General features: G+C 39.7%; 1 protein-coding gene across 3 annotated transcripts in view; it reads left to right on the top strand.

The window, feature by feature from the left end:
* Window positions 1-17,886, top strand: part of DGKB (diacylglycerol kinase beta) — a 1,765,597-nt gene that overhangs the window by 1,278,591 nt on the left and 469,120 nt on the right. For all 3 annotated transcript variants that reach the window (XM_086941963.1, XM_086941961.1, XM_086941962.1), the window contains one exon: window positions 10,199-10,394. In XM_086941963.1, coding sequence (XP_086798089.1) covers window positions 10,199-10,394 — 196 coding nt within the window. The remainder of the gene's footprint in view (window positions 1-10,198; window positions 10,395-17,886) is intronic.

Raw genomic sequence — 17,886 nt, 5'->3', positions numbered from 1 at the left:
TTAATAACATTAAAATGACAAAAATTCATGGCACGGGACTGGACCAAAAAAGAGGGATAAGAATGTAATAATCTTGGATATTGTCAAGCCTTTCTGTAAATCATACCTTATACAGAATAATTTCCCAATTTTAGATTTGAAACATATGACATGGGCATATGATTTTAACGCACACTGAAAATATTCAAAGCATGTGAGCTGAGCCACATAACAGCACCAAAAGAAAATTGTAAGAAACTAGTTGCTGAAAATATGTGATCAATGAATTCTTTCTAAGTGACAAAATAGCCCTTAAAAATTCACTATATTTATTATTTATCTCATATATTTCTGTGACTCTGAGTCATTGGAAAAAACATGACAATGTTCTACATTCAATATTGTAACACACACATTTTTGTATGTAGTCAGTGGGTTAGGAATGCTTGATGATGAACTGTGTGGCTGGGGAACAGGTGAATACAGGGAACATTTCTTTTGCATAATACAGAAGTGTTTTACTAGCCATTACATTAGCATTCTATTGATTGGAACCCTGACATTACACCATGTCCTGTCTAATTGGCCAGTCTGGTCTGCACATTAGAGAGATCAACTTCAAAAAAGCTTCACAGGCACCTTAAAGAAAAGCAGAAATGTAGGTCATGCACTGGTCATTTCTGGCAAAAATCTTGTCGTTTGAGGTGGTGAGAATAACTAATGGGTTGAACTATTATTGTTAGTTATGTCCTCACTTCTCATTGTTAAGTTTAAGTTTAAACTTTTTACAGCTCTGACCTGATACATGGCTGCTGTCAGTCTATCCTATACAGATAAATGCCTGTCATTCTATGCCATCATATGAGCAAAGCAAAATTCAAAATTAGAGATAATGAAAGAAGCTACTGGCAAGCATTGAAGCCTCCAAACTACGTGTAAAATGACCTGAAAAATGAAAATGTGTTACTGTCTGTGAGATGTGTGCCAAGGACCGGTTCTAACCAGTACCAAATACCTTACCTCCGATTCAAATCAATAATATCACCATTAATGAGCAGTTTGCATAGAATGACAGCCATCTGAGGTACAGCATGTTGCAGTATTCCCTCAGTCCCATATCTTTTCCACATTTGTGCAGCATAGCCAGAGCGTAGAAACAATGATTTTTAAGACAGCAAACACAAAGGTTTAGTGGGTAAAAATGAGACAGTTCCTCTGTGGGGTCTGATGCACATGTTTAACAGTTGAAAAATGGGCAAAGATTAAGTGATTTACCTATGCCAAGGCTCAATCTCTCCTTTCTAAATTAGTATTGCCTGATAATAGTCCAGTAATCCTAACCTCCGATGGTGGCTTGTTTTCCTTTCCTCTGGTGACCAAGTAATGTAACTGAGAAGATGACTGTTGGAAATTGGGTTACTGGTTGAGGGGGGAAAAAAATCTACTCAGGCAGTAACCACAATCTCTGTCAGGGTGAGACACAAGCAAACCCCAAATTAACCCATGCTTAATTCGCTGGTAACTTTGGACAAAGCACCTAGGCTTAACTTAGGGTCAATTTGTAAAGTAAACACTTTGCATTGGTTCAAATAACGCTGGTAGCTGTGTGGCAAGGCTTTGCAGGGCTTTTCCTCACTCGGCATTGCTTCTAATAAGTTCATACCAGAACATGGGCTTCTATGGGATTGCACAGGGGCATGTTATCAAGCCCGTTATCGCCGCTTTAGCGGCAGTTTCCTGCTGCTAAAGCGGCTATAATTTTAAAGCCTTATCTTGAGAATATGCCCCTGAGTAAGTAATTTTAAGTAATGTATTAGCATGACACATTTTGTTTAAGCACATGCATGACTTAATTATTAGCAGGAGCATGAAGGGCCTTAAGAAAGAATGAGCCCGATTCACAAACAGCTTTCTGTAGTACGTTTCAAAGTACTACAATAGTAGTACTAAAGTTCTACAAAATGCTATTTACAGCTCAGAGCTAATGTAAGCCCAGCACCCCACATAACCAACCAACATCCTCCCATAGAAAGTAATGAAGGAAGGGACATGAAATAAAACCCATAGGAAATAATGTTAAATTAAATGAGATTATTTCAAATAATTACAAATATACAAAAATAAAATGTAGTGTTAAAAAATCCCAAAATAAAACATGTATCATTTCATTTAAATGAAAAACTGATGTAATATTACTTTTTAGTAAAATATAATCACATTTAATTAATTCATACATTAATGTTATGAATTAAAGCCTAACAAAACAATTATTTTCTTACTTAAAATTAAAATTCGTTTTTTAATTTAAACTTCAGAAAAATAATTTTTTATATTTAAATGAATTGCAGATTTATTTCAAAATTGAAAGTGCTGTAGCATTTTTGGTTCTACACTTGAAATAAATTAAATAAACGTTTTTACTTTGCCAGCTTTTTCTTTACCAAAGGGAGACTCCACAGTCTTACAATAAATATTTTCTATTAAAGCAGAACAAACTAAAAAAAGTAATCATGTTGTGTAATGTTGTAAAATAGAAAGGAACGAATATAGAAGACCTTCTACTGTGAGTCATTCGTCATGCGGTACTTAGCAAAATTCAGAGACACTGCCTAAGATAGAAAAAGAAAGGAGAAATGAGGAGATGTATTTAAATAAATTCAAATATCATCATTTTTGGAGGATGTCAAAACAATTTTACTTCACACACCTTTTATACATCAAAACCGAAATGCCCTCCCTAGTAAACTCAATTATTTGTAACAACCTCCTGCTCCTGATGTACATTTTCTTAGTTAAAGTCTAGTGACCGCACGTTTTGCATCACTCATGACATGTTAAATTACATTACTGATGACATTTCAAGTTACATTATTCATGGCAACATACAAGCTACTGCTACTCAGATCCTTTACAAACCCTAAACCATTTTAAAAAAGAAAAATCAATAGCCAAGAGCCTACAATCAAATACAGCATAGATTGAATGTATGTACATGTGTGCCTATATTGAATAAAAATAGCCTAGTGCTGAAGACGTGCTTAAGTATGGCAAAAGTTATATGATGCAGAATTTAGCTAGCGTACAGTGTGCTAAAGTGGGTGATTCATGTTTCAGATTGAATATGGTGATCATTTGTGTTCCTGCTATTGATGCTTCCATGCGAGGCTATGTGCCCAAAGGAGCTATTATCCTTTAATTTAACAGCCTGGAGCAAATTTTGTCAGATATTATCATCCTGATTTTTCTTGGCCTTTGTAAGAGCAGTTTTGTAGCTCTGCATAGCCTGAATGATCTTGACCCGTTCACATCTTTTAACAGCTGTTCTTAATACTTTCTTAGCTTGTTTACAATCTGAGTAAAACCAGTGGACCTCTATTAGGCGGGCTAATTGCTTACGGCCAATTCTCTTATAAAAGATAGCTTGCAACTTAGTTACAACAGGATCATAAATATCTTGTAGTGTAGATCCTATTTTCCCAATAGGCTCTGCGCATTGGAATAACATAAACGATAGTTTAGACGTAGGACTGAGGTCGACTAGGTCTCTATTGAATATGTTAGACTTAATTTAGGTTTGCCAGCTAGCTCAGAGGTCACCAGTAACGTTTTGGAATGAACAGGGAGGAGTGAACTTCCCTGATTAGACAAGAAGGGATTCAGCTTCTGACAACCACATAAACATGACAACTTTGCTCCCCCAGAATAAGGAGTATATCTCCAGAGTCGTGTGAAAACAATAGACAGCTATTTTACTCAGTCAGTTGTGCATACTTAGTTTCACCAGAGTGTAGAGAAATAGAGAGACATGCGTTTTCAATAAAAAGGTGTTATTTATTGAACATTCTTCTTTCTCATGCAAGAGAAATGAATTGCTACGATTGCAATACTTGCTATAAAGTAAAGTGCGTACAGTAAAAGGAGTTTTATGAAATAATACTGCAAAAGCATTGATATGGTTTCTGAGCCATATGTTACTTAAAAGGTATAAAATATATACAGTTACATACAAAGATAAAAGCTTCACTAAACATACTCAACTGGTGCTTCTAAATACGCCTACCTCGGTGTACCTAACCTAAGCCTAGTACGTGGGAAGGTACGTCCACAAGGTACCGAGCAGCAGGGATGGAAGATGAGCAACCGCCTATGCAGTGTGGCGGCGCTCTGCTCATTTGGCAAGCCACAAAGCAGGACAGTGGAGGTGAAGGTAGAGGATGTCTACCCACTTGGGATTTATTTTTTTAATTGCTGACTATGAAGCGCTCCTATTCAGGACTACATCGACCATAAGGCCGTGCTGTCGGCCACGCCCCACAGGCAGGTGATATGCACTACCACCGCTTCACTGCAGCTTCATCAAGCCACTGAGGAAGAGAGCATGTTGCTCTTGAAAACGCGTCTGGCACGAACTTTTTGAACTTTCCTCCCCTTCAATAAAACTGACAGCAGGCACCAATCTACAGCGTGAGTTACTTTCTTCCAGGAGGCTGTTCTTACAGTGGGTCTCTGCAAGGTTTGTATATATATATATATATATATATATATATATACTCTCAAACCCCCTGAATCATGAGAGGACACTCTGCAACATCCCGCCCTCCGGCTTGATTAGGCAATCCGCATTTAAAACCTCACATTTTTCTCCGTGCCGACGCGTTTCGAAGCATTACAGCTTCTTCTTCAATTCTTGGCAGCCCATGAAGAAGAAGCTGTAATGCTTCGAAACGCGTCGGCACGGAGAAAAATGTGAGGTTTTAAATGCGGATTGCCTAATCAAGCCGGAGGGCGGGATGTTGCAGAGTGTCCTCTCATGATTCAGGGGGTTTGAGAGTGAATATTGCACGCGGTCGCCCCGGCCGCGGAGAGTGGCACCACCATCGGCTGGAGACAAACACATCCCTGGCAGATTGGGGCTGCAGTTCCAACTACTAAGGAAAACGGAGCGCTTGCAGCGCAACATCCATATGGCACGTGAGTCCGCAATTACTTCCCCACCACCTACTAAAGGACAAGAAACACCGTTAATATTGCCACAATTGAATTTCATCATTTGAACTTACCAAAGTTATGAACATTGTCGCATTGAAAGACTACATGCCCCACAAGTCACCATGAGCGTGTAAAGAAAGGACACGCCCTTGAGGGAGGCATTGTTGAAATAAAACGCTTCAAATTGTCAAATGCGATTCAAGTGTGCAATTCTTGGCAGCCCATGAAGAAGAAGCTGTAATGCTTCGAAACGCGTCGGCACGGAGAAAAATGTGAGGTTTTAAATGCGGATTGCCTAATCAAGCCGGAGGGCGGGATGTTGCAGAGTGTCCTCTCATGATTCAGGGGGTTTGAGAGTGAATATATATATATATATATATATATATATATATATATATATATACCTGCTCATATATATAACGAGTGGGTCGTTATTAGCGTTCCGGAAGCCCAATATCTTTATCCAACCATTCTCCCATCAGGAAAACACGTAAACGACACACCAGGAGTTGCTGTGCTTGAAAGTTTAATTGGCAGCAAAAACAAACAACGCGTTTCACCTCGCGGCTTGATCATATATATATATATATGCAGAAACAATCCTGGTCCACCGCTTTTCCGAATAGACTACTTAGGTACGGACCAGTCAGGTACGGACCACCAGATGCAAAGGTCTATTCCAGGCTAGTGCTTGCCTTGACGCATTTCAACCGTCAGAGTGCGGTCTTGATCACAAGACATGCTGCCATATTGCCCTCATTTAAATAGTGAAAAAAAAACAACAAAGACATCAGACTCTTGAGTCAGTACTCATGATGAATATAGAAAAATGTCTATAAAATGTACGTAATCGTAGTGAAATCCATGACAGTTGAAAAAGTAAATTGTTAACACCAGACTGAAATAGAAAACTTATAACATCGTCAAAGGTATTGAATAATGCTTAAATAATATAACGTGTTAACCAGACAAGAAAGTAATGATAAATATCACAGCACATTGATAAACTTTTAAAGTGCTAGTGCTTCAATATCAAAGTGCTAGTGCTTAAATATTGAAGTAGTTTGATCGATGTTAATGACTAGTGCCTGAATGGAGAAAACAAGCTTAAAAACATGAGTATATTCATTTGACTAAAATGCTTATGCACACAAATAGACTTAACAAACAAAGGCATTATTGATTACATCCATTTATAAAATGATTCATCTATATCTAAAATGTCATAGAACATAGCTATAAAGCGCAAGTGCTAAAATAATGTTCAACCCTAAAGTATTATATGGTAAACTGCTGAAGTGTTGTTTATAGAAATATTTCAACAAATAAAACTAAGATACTGCCCAGAAGCTTAAAATTAAACCAGCTATATGATTGTTATCCTCTCAGTCCTCTGGATCAGCGTGTTGTTGAAAATAGGGCCACCTCCTGATCTAACCAAACCCAGAATGCTGCAATAGCCTTGGGTTAAGGAAGGATCAAGCGAGGGCAGAGAAAAGGGCGGGAAGGAAGGGAACAGCAGGGAGGGAGATCTGAAAGACAAATAACAATAGCGTTGGTACCAGTTTCTATAAACCCTGTATCAATAAGACACGATAAACAATAGCTGTACCCCCTACCTGTGAAAGAAACTAAAGTAACTGTAATGTAGAGGATACCACTCTTCAACCACATCAGAGCCCTGAAAGGATGCGAGCGAGGCTACTTCCCCCTGTAACACACAAAGAATAACAGCCCTTATATATTGTTCTATATTTCTCTAGCGCTATGGTGAGATGCTTGTGTGGTTGAACATACCCTATGTGGAAGGAACATGATGAGATATATGATATAGTCTTGAACAATATCCTTGGGAACCCTGTGTTCAAAAGCACAAGATGCAAATGTTAATATTCTTACATGGGTTACTTCACCCGTAGTTTAGGAAAAGTACAGTACCTGTGCCACCAAAACAGTAGGCATCTCTTGGTATAATTGTCGGTACTAATATTAAGTAGTAAATACCGTTGTTAACAGTAACTGTTAAGTACTGCAGCAACTTGTATCACACTGATCCCCTGCATGAGCCGCAAGATGCAGGCTCAGCCAACAGAGGACCGACTTACCAAGCCTGGTAAGAGGAAATTATTTCATGACGAGATTTCATCCTCCGCACGAGCCGTAGAAGAGGCTCACCAACGGAGGGCAAATGTAGCAAATATATACAGAAACAGAGACGGACTCCACACTTAACAAAATTCGTCCTCCGCAACGAGCCGTGTAAATACGACTCTTCCAACGGAGGACAAGGCAAGAATCATTAACGAGCTTCCCTCTTTACAAGAGAACCAATGTTCCTCCGCATTAGCTGTGGCCAGAAGGCTCCCCAACGGAGGAACAAAAACGCGGTTCTAAAACACTCGGCAGAAGTGCTGGTTCTTCACCATCCGTGTAATCCACATGGAATAGACAAGAGCTTTACCTTCTTCCTTGGAATGGACAAACAGCTCAACAGAACCCAAGAGCGCTGTCACCAGGTCGGTAGATCCAGAATATCCGACAAGGGAAACAGGAAGTTTCTCCCTATATAGAACCGCCCATCATACCGCTAAGCATCCTGGGACATGTAGTTGGTCTTTTCCTGGACGACTCACAGAAGATGCTATATACCTGAGGCGCTCATGGGATCTTTAACAATAATGCTCAGATGTCCAAAAATATATATATATTACAGTAAGATGTAAAAATCAAATATTGCCTAGGTTGAAACTCACTGATAATGCAACCTCAAAAATATTGTGCAGTTTGCATGAATCAGAACTCTAACGATGATGGTACAGGTGGTTTAGAGAGAGTCTACAACAATAAATAGATAATTTCCAAAAGTTGAAAGGGTACAAATGGAAGGAAAGTAAGGTGACCATCTATTATTCATTCTAAAAAACTCCAGTGGACATTATAAAAAATTATGAAGGTCCTCACTGGTATTTAAACCATTATGCATTTTGGTATCCAGTGCGAGGATGAAATGTGAGTCCAACTGCCTAAGACGTTTTTCTCAATTCCCCCCTTGTCGTGGTATCGGTACAGCCCTGATTACAAAATATTTGAGCTTGTACTTGAGGTTATTGTGGTGCACAAGCTTAAAATACCAGGCCACAGGATAGTTACGACCTGAATTGACCACTGGCCTCAAATGTTGTTAAATCCTGTTAAAAACTTGGAGCTTATTACTGCCCACATATTTGAGCCCACAGGAACATTCTAAAATGTAGTCTGCAAACTCAGTGCGATATGTGTAATGTGCCTTGATCTTAATGGGTTTCGGACTGAATGCAGTTTTATATTCGGCTGTATTGATACCGAATTTACAGGCACAACAAGAATTGCTCTTGGAAACTCCTGTTCTATTTGATAGCTATGTTTGTGTGGGAATGTATTCAGGGCCACTCCTAATTAGGGAGTCCCTCATTGCTGGTGCACGTTTGAATGTAATAGAGGTATTTTTTGGAAAAGTTTGACTCAAAGTAATATCAGTCAAGACAATTGGCCAATGAGAATAGATAATATGTCGTATTTGTTTCTCTTGCCTACTCAACGTAGTAATCAACGTTATTTCCTGTGTGTTGACATCAGTGATATGCGGGGTTGCTGATGGAGTAGTGGCATTAACGACATTAGATGACATACAGCATTCTCTGGTCAATGAGTTGGGTCTAGAAAGGGCATTGAGTACTGTAGTACGCTTGTAAGCACGGGAAGTTAAGGGTTTGACAGCTTCTTGTTGGCATTGTTGAAGATCAATGTTGGGGCTGCAAATGGGACGTATTCTTAAAAATTCACCATAGGGAATACTATGTATCAAGTGACTCGGAGGCGGCCTACTAGCATGAAGGTCTGAATTACTAGCCATGATTTTTCGGTGGAGTTTAGTGTGGATCTTTCCTTGGTTTAAATAAACCTGCACACCTACACTCTGGTCACTAATTTGTGCTGTAAACTTCAGATTTAGCTTGTTGTTATTAATTGAAGAAAGAAAGAATTCTGCCTTTTGTTTCATTCCCTTCCATATTGCAAAAACCATCGTCGATGTAGTGCCACCAATATTTAATGTTTGAATATCTTGTTGTTTTATTAAATGCCCTCAGGACATGGTCCTCCCCCCAGTGCTCATAGAGACACACGTAGCTGGGGGAGGAGCACGCCCCCATAACCACACCCCTCAATTGTTGGTATAAATCCCTATTGAAAAGGAAGAAATTGTTGTTTAGACATAATTTGATCATAGTGATAACCATACAATTATGTTCATATAAATGAATTGATCTATCATTAAGAAAGTGCTTAGCAGCTATGATCCCATCTTTGTGGTTGATACTTGTGTAAAGGGATGTTATGTCCATCACCAAGAAAAGATAATGAATATATATTTATATCATTGTCCACCTCCGCTCTCAGGCTGCATTCACCTTGTCCAAGATGGCCTGCCATGTACAATGTTTTGTTGCCAATGGGGTTTGTGGGTTTGTATGCTGGATCGGTTGCCTTCATTGTGCTTGGCTGTTGTTTTCTGTTTGGAGGGTCTCTTTTTTTCAGGCTTTTGTTGTGCTTATTCCCGCTTGCAGTGTGTGTCTCTGGCCTGGTGGTGCTTATCCCTGCTTTCCTCATCGTGAATGGGCTCTTCGCATGTTTTTTGGATTGTGGGTTGTGTTTGTATCTCTGTCGAGGTGGTTGTATCGCAGACATTGGCCGCGGTTTAGGCAGACTATCGCATGCAACTGCCTTGTTGTGAATTCCACATTGACACAGGGTTATTTTACTGCAATAGGCGGCGATGCGTAAAGGTGCAATAGCATTTTTTGTTGAGGTTTAGCACAAGTTCTTATGAATATACCCCTAAGCCTTTTATTAATATTGTTATCAATTATTTGCCAAAGGGATTTTGTGTAGGTCTATCTTTAGTTAGCATTGTCACTACCATACTGCCTGGGAATTTCATGCAGATTCTTTAATATTTGAACCAATCTTGCCAATATTCTCAGATCTTTCATTAAAAACAGTGTCAGTTTTGTCAAGTGTATGTCCTTGGGCTATTTTGTTATAAATCATATGATTTACACAATAGTCTGTAATTTAACTTATTTTAACAGGTTTACATAAACGTTTTAAAAAGACAGTTGCAGATAACACTCATTAACGTGAATCAGTTTATCATTAATCGGTGTTTCATATTTCACCTGTCTTTATTTAGTGTGATGGGATTCAAATGGATCTGAACAACATTTCTTTGGAAGGAATTGCTATTTTGAACATTCCAAGCATGCACGGTGGGTCAAACCTTTGGGGTGAAACAAAGAAAAGACGAAGCCACCGTAGAGCTGAGAAGAAGCAGTCTGAGAAAAGGACCACTGTCACAGATGCCAAAGAATTAAAGTTTGCTGCACAAGGTAAGTAATCCACACAGGAATAACGTATTTGTCTACCCTACTGAGGGATGCGTTTCTTCTGATAAATATGCTGCAGCATCTTCACAAATGAATGCATTGCATGAAGCAATTGTCGGTTACAGGAATATAACTGTTGGACTTTAAACAAGCTCCATAGTACCATTCCAATGGAACATTGTTCCTCATTCAGATGCTGATTAGTAATATAAACAATGTGAATAGACGAGAATTTGAAGAACCTCTCCATATTTGAAATAGATTCTTTGAAAATATTTATATTATTGTGGGTTAATCTGTAAATGTAAATTTTATGACCAAGATGTGATATTGATATTACTATTGAGATCGGAACCATTCTGAATGCATAGAAATGTCCTGTTGGGATTCCTTTCCAACCGAAGAGAGAGCATAGAAATGTCCTATCGGATTCCTTTCCGATTGACCAATTATGATGTGGTTAGTTGGAGAACAATCTGAACGGGCATTCCTAATGGCTTCCAACGGGCTCAGAGAGCCTGTCTACCATTCGGAAGCGGCCAGTAATGGCTCGGTCGGCTCCTTCTGCCCGAGGGATTACAATGGCAGATTCTCACAGCCTTTCTGTGTGGCCTTTCTGACATAGAAAGGCTGTGGGAATCCGTCTTTGTGTGCCTCCAGCAGGGCCCCCATGGGTGAAAGGCCTCAGGATGGCATTCTAGGGGGTTCCTATGGTGGCCCCCTGTTGATCCCTGCAGGGATAAACTACACCCCAGCCCTTTACAATTTGAGCATGCATTCCAGAAGGAATGCATGCTTCCATTGGCAAGAACAGGAATGAGAACTGACAGGGTCTCATCCTAATTGCTGTGTTGGGACCGAGGACAGGAGGTCGTTCGGTCCCAGTTACCAAATGATGTCAGATGGACTCAGGTCCGTACAACATTGTAATTGGGCCCAAAGTGCTAATAAGTAATTAGACATGTTGCTGTCATTGGAAAAAAATCTTTATCACTGCATAGTGCTATTCTTGACATATAAAATCTAATACAATAAATATTATGATATGAAGCTGTATTATCATGCTTCTTAGTTATTTGCTTCATCTTCACATAGTTCTTTGTAATTGATAAACACATTAACTCATAATGAACACACTTCTAAACTGAATATGGCCAACCACAGCTCATGCCTGATGGTAGGTTTCTGGTGTTACTTTTATTGAAAGTACACAAATGTGCATGCGGATACCTCTTTGCCTGATACCATTTATATTTTACATTACCCATAGAGAGGAATTGAAAGTTTCCATCAATTAGACAAGCCTAAAACCATCAGCACGAAAATGTTGATTTTAACTATGACTTAAGAAATATATGAAAGGGAATTAAAATATATTTTAAGATCTGCTGTGTGGAAGCCACAAACCATACCATTATTTGAATGTATAAACATTTCAATTAATAGAAATTACAATACTTGATGGTGAAAATAAATTTAGAATTATATATTTGCTATTCAGTTTTGCTGTTGATGAATGGGGGAAACTTCATCTTGAACAAAAACCTTAGCTTTCAAGGACATATCAACAGAGTGACCCATTTAGCACAATTTCAACTTAGAAACCTCCATGAAATCAAACTTTTTATTCCTAATCAGAAAGTTATATTGGCAATAAAGTATTGTTGTCTGCATAGATTGGTGCTTGAGAACACCCTACTCACTTCATCCATCTTCTTTCGAAGTAGCCACTTGCAGAAGAACTTTCAAACACATCTCATCTATTCTGTACAGTCTAGAGTTAACCCCAGTAGAGGTGAGAGCCCTTTAACATGCATGACACGCAAAATCCCCCGATTCACATGAAATTCCCAATACTCTGCTCAGAAACTGACCATTGTAGAATTTTGATGTTATGTGCACTAAGACCCTTGTTGTTCTGGGTGGACTATGAACAGGAAGTAGATAATATGCGAGGAGGTGTTAGGGTGTTGTTAATGGGAGGTATGGAATAGTGCGCAGTGTATGAGTGTATGCTTCAAATTAAAGTAAAACTTGACCGCAGTTCCTGCGTGACATAATTTATCTGCTTTCCCCTGGGCTGGGGAAGAAGCTACAACTGGTGAAGTGTAGAGGATACGTGCCTGAGGAGGCAAGACTGCTTTCCCTAAGAGTTTGCAACAATACAGCAAACTGTGCATGAGCGCCTTATGTTCCCAGAATCGATGCAGAGTAGTTTGCGACTCGCACATGTGGAGTCAAAGCCCTTCTCCAGCCCGTATATGGCTGCAGAAGAAATAAAAGGCCCTGAAGAGGAGCATATTCAAAACACAAGCCAAAACTGCTGATGAGGTGGTCGACAGAGATGCTGCACCATACCCCAAACACAGAACATTTTTTGAGACTAATTTTTTTTTAATAACAACATCGACAACAAGGTACGAGAAACAGAACTTCCTCGCCATCAAGAGCAATGGAAGCATTCTGCGACCTAGGGTCAAGCACAAGGTTAGTTCTTGCAGGAGTTGTCAATGCCATCCTGCTTGGCAAAAGCCATCTGAGCAGCGCATGCTCTCAATTGCGGCAGAAGGGAGCGTGAAATACACTGTAGACTTGCTCCTGAAGCCACCATCGCCCTCTGACACTTCTAAGAAACAGAGCATTGGTGCCAGGTGGGTTGCATAGATCTAAACATTTGATGACTTCACAGATGTGCTAGAGGAAGAAGACAAGATCATCAAATATTTGAAAAACCTTGCAGGTGATGGAATGAAAGTAGCCTAACTGCTAGGACGGTAGATCTAAAATCAGGGGAACTGGGTTTTAGTCTCGGCAATGACACTAGTCTCAGCAATGACACTCAACATCCAGTGATTCTGGGTAAATCACTCAATCTCCCCTTGCCTAAAAAAAATGAATGTGTCCTTGTGTAAGTATCTGGTGCTCTTGTAAAGCGCTCTGATACCCGATACCTTTGGGTCGAGTTAGCTCTATATAAAATTCTGGGTGAAAAAATGTGTTCACAAACATCTCACAGAGTGATGCAAAATCATTCTATAAAGGTAAAAGAAGGTAAAAGAAGCATCAGAAGCCAAGTTCAATCCAATGCGAAATGTCAAATATGAAAGGTATATCATCAACCAAGCATGACAACAGGTTGGTGAAACATTGGACAAGTTTGTTGACTTGATGCACTTATTAAACATTGCAAGTTCTGTGACTTCACTGGTGAAGAAGCCATGCACTTTGAATCATTGATGGATGGCTATAAAATTTGTTTAGAAGGTGCATGCTAAGAGAAACACACAGTCTAGAGAACATGCTGATGACTGTGAGAGCAATAGAAAGAGCAGACCGACAAGCTGCTGACATCGAAGCAGGAACGGCACACAACAAATCAGTATCGACCATGAAAAGCAAGCATAAGCATAAACAAGATACATGAAAATCGACTTCTTCAAAGAAAAGAAGGCTATGCTTCCAATGTGGAAATTCATTTCCCCATGAAGGTAAATGTCCACCCATAGGACAAGTCTGCAAAGGTTGTGGGAAAGAGAACTATTTCATAACTGTGAGCTGAGCTAATGAAAAATTAAGTGTCTCACAACGGCAAGAAAAGATGGATATAAGAACATTCTAAAAGCATTCGCGCCATGCCTATAAAAAGAAAAAGCTACAACAAGTAGAAACCAGGCAAAATCAATTTTAGTCAAGGTCATTGTCCAAAGGTTCTTCTATGTCACTATAGACTACTAGCAAAGAAGATGGGTGTGCGCTGATGACATCTACTACAGGACAGCATGCACATGTGGGTTTAGCTGTCTGTAAAGAAGATCACAGTTGAAGGAAAGATCAACAAACAAAGTGATAAACTTCATTTGAACACTGTCTAAAAATCACATTGAAAGTGAACGATCACCCACTAACTTTCATCATAGACAGTGATGCGTCAATTAATATCATGCCAGTAGAAATGTCATTCCCAGAAACAATGTGACACAAAAAGATATCAGTGTGAGTCAAAATTCATGTTCTACATGGAGCTTCATTGAGTGCCTGTTTGCCTAGTTTTGTCATCGCTGCAGACATGGGGTTGGCATCCCTCAACTACAACCTTTGTGATCAATCAAAAGCTGATTCCTGTTGTTGTTCCATGGCCTTGGAAAACTCAAGAAGTACAGCTTCATATCAATGACAATATTCACCCTGTTTTTCAGATGCACTGTAGAGTTGATTTTCATGTACAAGATGCTGTAGAGAAAGAGTTGGAAGCACTCTTAAAACATGACATCATTGAATGCTCCACAGTCCGATGTCATGTGTTTTGTCCATTGTAGTAGTACCAAAAAAGTGGTCCACATTTGCATTGATATGCACCAGGTAAACAAAGCCATTTTGAGGGAGAGACACCATGATCCCACATAGCGGACATGATCATGCAAATGAATTGAACCAAAGTGTTTTTGGTCGTGAACTGAATAACGCATACCATCAACTCAAGTTGGAGGGGAACTGAGGGTACAGTACTAACTTTTCGACTCATATTTGTTTGTTCCAATATAAGAGGCTTAATTTAGGAGTATATTCGGCTGCTGTGTTATTTCAGGATGTTATTCGCTGAGAAACCCAACCTGTTGCACATGCTTCAATTACAGTGATGACATACTGGTTTTTGGGAGAACACAAAAAGAACACAACAAACAAAACTCCTACCCAAGTGTGCCAGTTATATGCTTATGCAGGTCTCACTCCGAACGCTGCAAAGTGTAAGTTACACAAAATCAAGCAAACTTTTTGGCTACATATTCAGTTATGGAGGAATGACTCCAGAACCAGACAAGGTGCAAGGCTTGTCATCCACGTGTCCCTCCCCCACAGGATGTTACCATGCTGTAACCCTTTCTAGCAATGGTCAGTTATTGGTCAAGATACATTTACAACTGTGCTACAGTGAGTGCCCCATTGAGAGACCTGACAAAGCTAAATGTACCCTCGGCTCCGGAATGTGACTAGAGTTTCAAAAACATTTAACATCCAATTGAAATGCAATGGAAATGGCCTATTTCAACTCCAAGTTACACACCGAAAGTTAGGACATGGCCATATGCAAATCAGTCTTGACCCTGTGCCTCATGGGCACAGTCCAGCCGGACCTGGCAAGCCATGTCTTCCCTGGACCGGAATCAAGCCTCCTAGGACCGGTTTCTGGCTATCAGCCGTCTTCAGCCAGGATAGCTTGATCCAGTGGCTTAGTGAGCACGGAACCCTCGTCTGAGCATACCCTTCCCACATAGCGTGAACAGCAAAACAGACAAGATGGTGGACGGAATGTTGCAAAATGGCAAAACATTCACCCAAGTCACGGATCTGGGTTTAATTCATCGTTATTTTGCTCACCAAGCCACCCCAGTTCAGACATGGCCATATGCAAATCATTTTTGACCCTGTGTCTCATGAGCACAGTCCAGCCCGAACTGCCAAGCCATGTCTTCCCTAGACCGGAATCAAGCATCCTAAGACCGGTTTCTGGGTATCAGCCGTATTCAGCCAGGATAGCTAGACTCCAGTGGCTTAGTGAGCACGGGACCCACGTCTCGGCATACCATTCCCACATAGGGTTAATAGCAAAACACACAAGATGCTGGACAGAATGTTGCACAATGGCAAAACATTCACCCCCAGTCACAGATCTGGGTTTATGCCAGTTGAAGCCTGTCTGAAGGAGAATGTGCTTATTGTCAGCCAGAGAAGAAGAGTCTGGCTGTAGAGTGGGCCCGCAAACACTTTCAGGTATTCCTCTACAATAAATGATTCACTGTCATCATGGGTTTTTCACAACCTGAAGGTTTAGAATACCCCTTGCATCGAGAGGTGGAGGTTAAGACTGCAAGTGTATGAATATGAGATTGTGCACAAACCGGGAAGAATCAAAATCCAGCTGATTAATTTTTACGGGTGCCACTACATCATCACAGTTCAACATCCAAGACTGCTGAAGCAAACCTCCACCATATTGTGAGATAAAGCACACCAGCGGCTATGTCTGGGAAACAAATCAATACTGCTGCCAATGCAGATTACGACTGAACCATAAACAAAGAACGTATTAACACACAATCATGGAGGGAATGTGTTTAGAAAAAAAAAAATCTTTTTTTGTCACCCCTCCTCAGTGATGGCCCCGGGGGCGGCCCGTACCCACCGCACCCCCTTCCTACGCCACTGCATTAGTGGAGATATTCAATCCTCTGTCCTCTCTGTGGATGTTGCTCAATATGTTCTGGAACGAAAACCTTAACTGGGTCCCTATGGGTTTGCTGGACTGGAAGTGCATCAGCACTTCCATCATCACAGTCTGCTCATTAATTCCATTGTTGTTGAATTCATAATTTTATCACCTTAAAGCTATTACATTTTCTGATTATATGCTTTTTGACGTAAACAGCGTGTTCCTTTTAGCAAGAAAAAGAAACATTTATCTTGACATTATGGAAGCAGTCACTAAATATAGTTATGTTTTAATATAAAGCTTATTTAAAAGATTTAAAAAAGCTTTTAACATCGCAAAGCGTAACTATTAAAGTAATTTCTCTTCGGCTAATGTGGCACATCTTCCTTCGCCCTTTATAGGATGCATGCTTTCATGGCAGCGAAGAGTGGTACAATTTTGTAGACATTATCAGAATTTTTTTTTTAGACCCATTTAGAATTTATTTATGGCATTCGGCTGAGAAATGTTGAACTGATTGGTCTTAACCACAGAAGATTATTTCCAATGGCCGTGAATAAATTTGTCACTTGAGAACAGGGAGTCAAATAAATGTACTAACATTTACCTGCAGCCATTAAAACATGCAAATGTAGCTTGAGGAAAGTATGTCACTCTGCTTATTCCTTCTTCACATATTATGATATAAAAAGGTTTAAAGTGGTTGAAATGCAAGTAAAAATTTGGCATAAAATTGCTTTGTTGAATAGATGTAAAATCAAGATCAGTGTTTGAAAGAGATGCCAATTTCTTGGCATGCAAGGCCAGCTGGATTCAGATTAGATGAAAATGATGTGATTTGTTCATGGTAACAGCTCCAAGACAACTGTAAAATAATGTGGAGAGAGGGCCTAGCCTCCAGACCTGGTGATTTAGCTTTAATGAATAAAACAAATCTCAGTATTACAAATTATACACGATTTTGAGACTATTTTGTTTCAATTGAGCGCACTCCTCACTTTAATAACGAGGCCAATAATGATCTTAGGGCCCTAAATTTAGGTAGATACACATCGAAAACACTCCAATTTGTGGTGGAGGTTGTAAAATAGGAGCAGAATCCACTTGTTGATTTTCCTGCACCATGATATTCCATTCATGTAAGAATTTTTTACATTTGCAGTTTATAGTGAAGACAATATTGTACATCTGTGTATTCGTCACAAACATTTAACAAACATTAGGACGTTTTGATATGGAGACCAGTGTAACAGAATTTTCTTTCTCCAAACAATGATCACAAAATAT

This window comes from Lissotriton vulgaris, chromosome 10 (assembly GCF_964263255.1).
Source record: "Lissotriton vulgaris chromosome 10, aLisVul1.2, whole genome shotgun sequence".
In the NCBI taxonomy this organism is placed as follows: domain Eukaryota; kingdom Metazoa; phylum Chordata; class Amphibia; order Caudata; family Salamandridae; genus Lissotriton; species Lissotriton vulgaris.
The sequence above is the reverse complement of the archived record's forward strand: the minus strand, read 5'-3'. Positions and strand labels throughout refer to the sequence as shown.